This window comes from Protopterus annectens, chromosome 2.part0 (genome assembly GCF_019279795.1).
Source record: "Protopterus annectens isolate FY-2018-M chromosome 2.part0, PAN1.0, whole genome shotgun sequence".
Lineage (NCBI taxonomy): Eukaryota > Metazoa > Chordata > Ceratodontiformes > Protopteridae > Protopterus > Protopterus annectens.
In genome coordinates this window covers 584008858-584016931 of record NC_056728.1, presented here as the reverse complement: position 1 = coordinate 584016931, position 8074 = coordinate 584008858, and the positions used below count along the sequence as shown (strand labels likewise).

Here is an 8074-nt window from a genome sequence, read left to right as displayed (position 1 = left end):
AGCCATGTACACTGAGAAGAAGTCTTTTGAAATTGGGCCCGGTATTTTTTATATTATTATATGGTTTACAGAACAATATGTTAATTCAGTTTGTAGCACATGTAGAGACAAAGTACTTTATCAATAACTGATAAATACTCCACCTAAGTTTCATCATGGAGTTAGACTGGGATGTCCATTTTCTTCTACCCTATTTGTTTTAGCAATAGATCCCTTATTATACAAGATTCTTATTATACAACACTACAACCACTTTAGAAGAAATGCAGGACTGAATGATATAAGTATTCCTGTCATTGATTTTGCAGGTGAAATGTTTGAGTTTGAACTATTGCTAAACGTATCACAAACTACACATAGTAGTAGAGCAGTGAAGCTACATGAAGAGAAGTTAGCAACACCTATACTAGAAATGAGACACTGTTTATTTCTCATTATACAATGACCACCCCATTAATATTCCAAAACGTACACACTGATTGGTCAGCGTGCACGTTGCGAATCAGACTTATACTAATGGAAAAAGGTCCGGTCGCCCAGACTTTTTCCATTAGTATAAGTCTTTTTTTATAGCAATGGAGAATGCAAGATCTCTGTTGCTTTTTAGACACTGTCTCGCTATGTTAAAGGAGCTTAACATAGTGAGATAGCTTTAAAAAAAGTAACAGAGATCTTCCTTTCTCCATTGCTTTTATTAAAGCTGTTTCGCTATGTTAAACTCCTTTAACATAGCGAGACATTTTTAAAAAAAGCAGCAGAGATTCTCCGTTGCTTTTTTTAAAGCTGTCTCGCTATGTTAAACTCCTTTAACATAGCGAGACGCTTTGTAAAAAGGAGCGGAGATCTTGCTTTCTCCGTTGCTTCCACCCACAGCTCTGATGTACTGTGTAAGCATACACATGCGCAGCACATCAGAACTGCAGCAGAATACCAGACAGCTGTAGAAGGGCAGCACGGAGGCATTATACAATGCCATTATTTAAGAAAAGTAAGTATTTTTTTTCTTAAATAATGTCATTGCATAATAGCAATAACCCACTTCTGGGTGTGGGAAATGCTGGATTTACCCACGGTTGTCTTTGTTTGGCCACTCGGGCTTCGCCCTCGTGACCAAACCACACCAACCATGGGTAAATCCAGCATTACCCACACCCAGGTGTGGGTTATTGCTTAAGTAGTCAATGTTCTATTAGCAGACAGATTTAAATTTCAAAGATTGTGGAATGATAATACCCTTTATGTTAACTGTGAAGAATACTATAATAAATTAAATCTAAACTATCTACTTATCAGCATTGTTGTTTGATTTTTGTGTATACTCATTGTTATGAAAACCTATATAATATTGTCTCTTATATAATTCCTCAAAATCCATATCATGTTTCTCCACTTGTGTATTGGCTTCAAGTCTTGATATACTGTAGCTTTATTTCTGCATTGTATTGTCTGGTATTGCTTTGCATCCTTAAATATACCTCCTCTGATATTATTCAACCTTGGAGATAAGGATAAAATTATTTTCCCATAGAGTTCCACGTGATCACACTCCTAATATTAGCTGTTTTTTTTTTTCAGTAAAATGGTAGCCAAGTAAATCTGATTGACTAATTGTTTCAAGAAAGACAATGCAATTAAATCCCACACTACCAGTTGTAAAAAGCACTATAGAACCATATTTTTTAAAATAAATGTCTATCAATTTGCATCTGATATGAAATAACTCAGTAAAGATATATTATATGGATGTACTTTATTTTATATCCTAAAATGTGTCATGTACCACTCCTAATGGAAGCTAAATATATAATATCACATGCCAGACTGTCACTATCAAATGCCTGTAAAGTCCCACATTCAGTGTGCATGTATAAAATAATATATTTCAATTTACCTTTTATAGTTTTTAGAGAAATATGTGGGGAATTTCCTTGTATACTCAGGTACAAAATGCACTTAAGACTGCCATTCTAGAGTTAAAATTGGTCACACAACATTGACATTGTCAGTATAGGCAGTTTTGTTGAAAACACTTTTCAATAACAAAAATGTGCCTCAAGTTGAAATTTGATTTTTTTGATATAATGATAACTCAGCACAGTTATAGTCTTGTCATATATTGCATTCCACACAATAAGCAGAAGTCAACAGACCATATTGCTTTTCCAAGGATGGTGTGCAGCGGTCCTCTCTAGGCTTTATATTGGGTAAAACATTATCCTTCCCCATAGTGACTTTTTTATGCAATGCCAAACTGACAAACCTTTCAACATTGCAAAACCAACCCAAGAGAATCTAAAGGTGTTACTTCTCAATGCCAGCTTCTTACTCCACTTCCCCCAGACTCTCATCACCCTGGAGAATGTGGAGATCTGTGCAATTACAGAAAAATGGCTTATTATCATGGAGAGCACCCCAGCAGGGCAGGGTTACAATGCCTTCCACACATTCAGGCCAGCTACTGACCTTTAGTTTTTGCCAAACTCTTAATTTAACAGTTTGTCAACTGCAGAACTGATACACAATTACCCATCCTAATCCAGCATAATTAGAGCTAAGACCCAAAGTAATGTAAGTGGCTCCAACCTGCTCATTAATATTAATTTTGTAAATAAGTCTGCGTATGTTTAGTATTCGGAGTTCAGAAGCACACTTTAAAACTATTTTTAAATTAAGCTCTAAATTTATTTCACCTGACATTGTGTCTAGCAGCGAGTGGATTACTATTTTGCTATTCTGCTATTCGCCTGGTGCAACGTTTTCCTTGGCTTTTTCGTTTTTTCATATTTTTTAAATGCTGCAAAACAAAATTTTGTTTTCACAGAAAGATATATGCAAACACTTTTTTTTGAAAAGAAAAAATTGTTTCATGCATTTAAACTTAATCTCGGAGTCATTTTTCAGATTTCATTTTGTCTTTTCTACTTTGATAAAAATTACACATACTGCCTATCAAAGTAATTTATAAAAGTAACCCTATTATATATTTTACTTATTTTTATTTACTGAACATTACTTATCCTTTGTTTTCTTTGATGTGCCATCATTTCATTTTCTCAACTGCCTTTTGTGACATGCTTCTTTAGAGAAGACAAGTGTCAAATTGTGCCCTCAAAGGTACTGAATATATCATGTTTTTTTTTTAACATAAGACAAGTCTTCTTTGAGAAAGTTAAATAAACTCCTCCTTCTTCTGTTGCTGTCACTTTATTTTGTATCATTTGCACCAGTAACCCCTCTAGTTTCTTAATGGCTGACTCTGCTCACTCACCCTCCCTACCACCCTATTTCCACATTTCAGTTAATATACTCATCTTTCTTCTTTCTACCTGTGAGCTTACGTACCTTATTTATCTTTGTGTACACGTGTGTGAGAAAGAGCACACCTATATATTGTGTAACCTGCTTTCATTACTTATTTAATTTACTCATGGAACTCTATGCTGTAGCTACTCCAAACTTGAATTTGTATGTTGTAAAGAAAATGTTATTACTTTCATTATTTAATTACTGATTTATTTGTGGAAGCATATCTTGTCACTGTTCAATGTTTTGTATTTTGTATGTTGTTACTGTCATATAAGTGTCCTACTTTCTTCTTGGTCTTCCCTGAAATGGTCCTTGCCCAGTAGAGCTAACTTGGTCATTCCATTCATTGGTGCATTCCGGTCTTTGTAATTTTATTGATTCGTCTCACCTCAGTAGCCCAAGTATGACCACAAATAATATAGAAATTGATGATGCTCTGCACAGTCATCAGCGCTATGTTCTTGGAGATGGGGCCATGCAGAAGATGGCTAAGTCACACATTTTCCTGAGTGGCGTCGGAGGACTTCGTGTGGAAATAGCCAAGAACATAGTCCTTTCAGGAGTAAAGGCACTTACAATCCATGATACACAAATATGCCAAACCTGGGACCTAGGATGTAATTTTTTTATTCACCAGGATGACATTGAGAAGCACAAGAATAGAGCTGAAGCATGCCAACATCGTATTGCAGAACTTAATTCTTATGTCGAAGTTTATTCTATGACTACACCCTTGGATACAACCACAGATCTGTCTTTTCTACGGCAGTATCAGTACATGGTTTTAATGGAAACCAAGATTGCACTACATAAGAGGATAAATGAATTTTGCCATTTACAGCAGCCCCCCATAAAGTTCATCAGTGCTGATGTGTATGGTATCTATTCTCAGTTATTCTGTGACTTTGGAGATCAGTTTGAAGTATTTGACACAACTAGAGAGAAGCCAAAAGAAATTTTTATTGAGAATATCACACAGTCAAATCCTGAAATTGTCACCTGCAGTGACAGTCGGCCTCACAGACTGGAAACAGGACAGTCAGTAGTATTGCATGAAGTTAACAGAATGTCTTCATTAAATGGTACCATGCACCAGGTAACAGTGATTTCACCATATTCCTTCAGCATAGGAGATACAACGCATATGGATCCTTATCAGCATGGAGAAATAGCTGTACAAGTTAAAATGCCCAAAATATTCTGCTTTGAGTCTGTTTCAGAACAGCTTTTTGATCCCCACTGCATTATTGTAAACTTCAGCAAACCTGAGACACTGTTAGAAATTTACACTGCAATGTGGGCCTTGAATGAATTCCAGGAACAGTCCAATCACTTGCCATATATATTGGATGCCTGCAAGATGCTGCGACACTGCTGAAGCTAGCAGAATCTGTAAGTGACAGACTGGCAAAGAAACCATCTATTAATCCATGTCTTGTGAAATGGCTGTCTCTAACTGCAAAGGGTTTCCTAGCCACTTTTGCTGCAGCTTCTGGAGGAATAGTTAGTCAAGAAGCATTGAAAGCTGTGACAGAAAAATTTTCGCTGCTGCAACAGTGGTTGTACATGGATTCAATGGAAGTGACTGAGCCTCTTGAACATGCTGGCAATGAGCAGTTTTTGCCAATGGGAGATCGTTATGATGCACTTTGGACATGCATTGGAGAGTCCATGTGTCAGAAACTTTACAACTTGAATGTTTTCTTAGTGGGGTGTGGAGCCATAGGCTGTGAAATGTTAAAGAATTTTGCACTGCTTGATATTGCTAGCAGACAAGACAAAGGAATGATCATGGTTACAGATCCTGATTTTATTGAAAAGTCCAACCTCAACAGGCAGCTTTTGTTTGGACCACATCATATACAGAAGCCTAAAAGTTGCACTGCAGCAATGGCAACTTTGGAGATCAATCCAGAGCTAAACATAGATGCTCACTTCAACAAAGTTTACCCAGCAACTGAGAACATTTACAGTAACAAATTCTATATAAAGCAGAATGTGGTGGTTACAGCATTAGGCAATGTGGAAGCAAGGTGGTACATTGACAGCCGCTGTGTAGCAAACCAGTCTCCTCTCTTAGATTCTGGCACTATGGGTACCAAAGGACATACTGAAATCATTGTACTACATCTGACTGAATCATATAATAGCCATAGAGATCCACCTGAGGAAGAAATTCCATTTTGTACCTTGAAATCATTTACTGCACTTATAGAACACACCATTCAATGGACAAGGGATAAGTTTGAAAGTGTATTTTTCCACAAGCCTTCACAATACAACAACAACATTTAAATAAGTCAAAATAAATAGCCCATGAAAGGATGGTGAAAATAACATGAAATACATACATACATACATACATACATATACATTATGTAAAGTAGAAATGGATTTACCCTAGCTGAATAAACTATGCATGCTTTAATGTTATTATTTTAATAACTTTCAAGAGGCCAGGAAATATCTTCTTTTTCCATTGCTTTATAAGAAATGTCACCATGCTAGGAGTATTAGATCAGGCAGTTTTGAGAATGAGTAACTTATCCAAATCTGAAATAAATTTTACAATTATGGGTCTTGGAGATGTTTCTGGTTTTGTAGAGTTCAAGAGAAACCTATGAGCTTCATCCAAAGGAAACTTCCTCCTGCAAATATAATATTTTGGATAACAAGCATATCTTTTTGGCATGTCATATATTCTGAGAGTTCCTCCTTTTCCTTGTCTCTAAATCCTCCATTTTGTCTAACAAGCAAGTATTTTGTTTTAACAAAAATTCAGTCTGCGAATTCTCCTTTGAATAATCTTCCATATCTGTCATGAACAAATGTCTACAGGTCTTTTATCCAAACTCCTTGTCATTGAGTCATATTTTAAGGAGCTTTATTTGCTTATTACAGTTATCTAATAAGTTATATTTCGATAGAATACTAGTCCATTTGGAAGTGCTTATTATATTACTTTGATCTAAACTAGTAAGTTATAAGAAAGTCTACAAGTTAATCCTACAAATAAAAATTCATGATTTTCGCAAAATTCCGGAGAGGAATAATTCTTAAAATGACATTACTCCTTTTTAGTTGAGTTGTATGGATCTTTTCCATCAAATTCTTTTCAAATATATGCAGGGTATCTAAAAGGAACCATTACTTAGCAGCCATGTTGGAGCTACTCCCCTCAAATTCTGTAATATTGCTGGAAAATAACACCATGGTTCACCTTAGATGCTCATTACTTGCTTGCTTGTGTCTCATATGCTCGGGCGTGTCTGTACTATACTGTCTTACATTGTGAGGATATATGTGAACTTGAAATGTAATGATTTGTCTTATCTCCAAGAACATAGTTATCTTGGAGGAAGAAAGAGAATTTCTATTGTTTAAATAATCATTTTTTCTCCATGTTTTAGTGACTATAGAGTGAGCATAATAAAGTAAGGAGGGTATGAGGGCAATATGGGGGCTTGAACCCAGCAAAATGTATTCTTTAGCTTTTCTGATTTTATAGCATACCTTTGTCTTGTTTGCAAGTACATGTATTTAGAGCACAGGTGTAGTCTGCTAAGCGGTCTCATACAGATCAGGATGAGCAATTGTTTTCAAAGCTTTGTGGTTTGAAGATCTACTTCTGGCACCAACCATTACCATGCTATCATGCTGTTAATCATAAACTGAATAAACTGTATAAAGAAACAAAACAAATTGTGAAGTATTACATCTGAAATTCGTTGGAAGCATTAATTTTTTTTTTTCTTAATTCCATTATGGTCAGTCATCAGATGCATTATGCATTACCAGGTAGGTAAAGAAACATTATTGGTCTATGTCAAAATAACAAACTTCCACATCATTAAACGTCAAAACAATGAGACTGCAACTCTGAACAGTCAAATTAACAAAATAACATAACACCAAATGTTGGAGTATCGTACAGGTAAACATTACTCTTCAACAAAACTACACCTAAGACATGACCTTTTTCAGGGGGAAGGCCCTCCAGCTCTACCCACACCCCTTGCTAATTATATATTCTACCTTTGAGACCACGCCACAGCTGGGAATGGGCATGACCTCAAACTCAGATGTACTGCAATCTCGCACAATTACTTATCCACCATGTTCAATGTTCTGACTTCCGGTGTTGTGAGGGATCATTGTTTTGAATGTTCAGCTTTCTGGTCTCATTGTTTTAATGTTCCATGATGTGGAATTTAATTGTTTTGATATGGACCCATGTATGTATGTATGTATGTATATATATATATATATATATATATATATATATATATATATATATTACTATCAAAATGTTGAAAGGCAGAACATTTTTCCATCAAAAGATCGAAATATAATATCAAAAATGAAAATAAAATTTCACATAAATGTCGAACATGATAAATACAACAATTGACATTTGACATACCAGACTTCCAGTTTCAAAAGTCCATTTCTCCTTTTACATTTTTACAGGGGGGCAAGCCCCCCTGCATGCCTCACGCCCCCTATGTTTATTACATATACCAACACTGACATTGCATTACAGTGAGGAAAAGGGTAAATTACCAGATCCACACTGTACCCTGACCTTCATTCAAAATGTTAAGTTTATATCAGCAAACTTTTGTTAATATAAACTTGACCACTTTCTGTTCAGCTCTACAACTTAGAAACCACACATTCTACCAACCTGTATTTGACTGTATCCCTTCTGGAATTTTGGTAGTAAACCTATATATATATATATATATATATATATATATATATATAT

General features: G+C 35.5%; 1 protein-coding gene across 1 annotated transcript; it reads left to right on the top strand.

Annotated features, from left to right (window-relative positions):
• The first annotated feature begins 3670 nt into the window (after nt 1-3670).
• LOC122792753 (ubiquitin-like modifier-activating enzyme 6) lies at nt 3671-5601 on the top strand. Its single transcript, XM_044060330.1, is given in 2 exon segments — nt 3671-4645; nt 4648-5601. Coding segments are annotated over 2 exon segments (1890 nt in total). The 5' UTR covers nt 3671-3709.
• The last annotated feature ends 2473 nt before the right edge of the window (nt 5602-8074 follow it).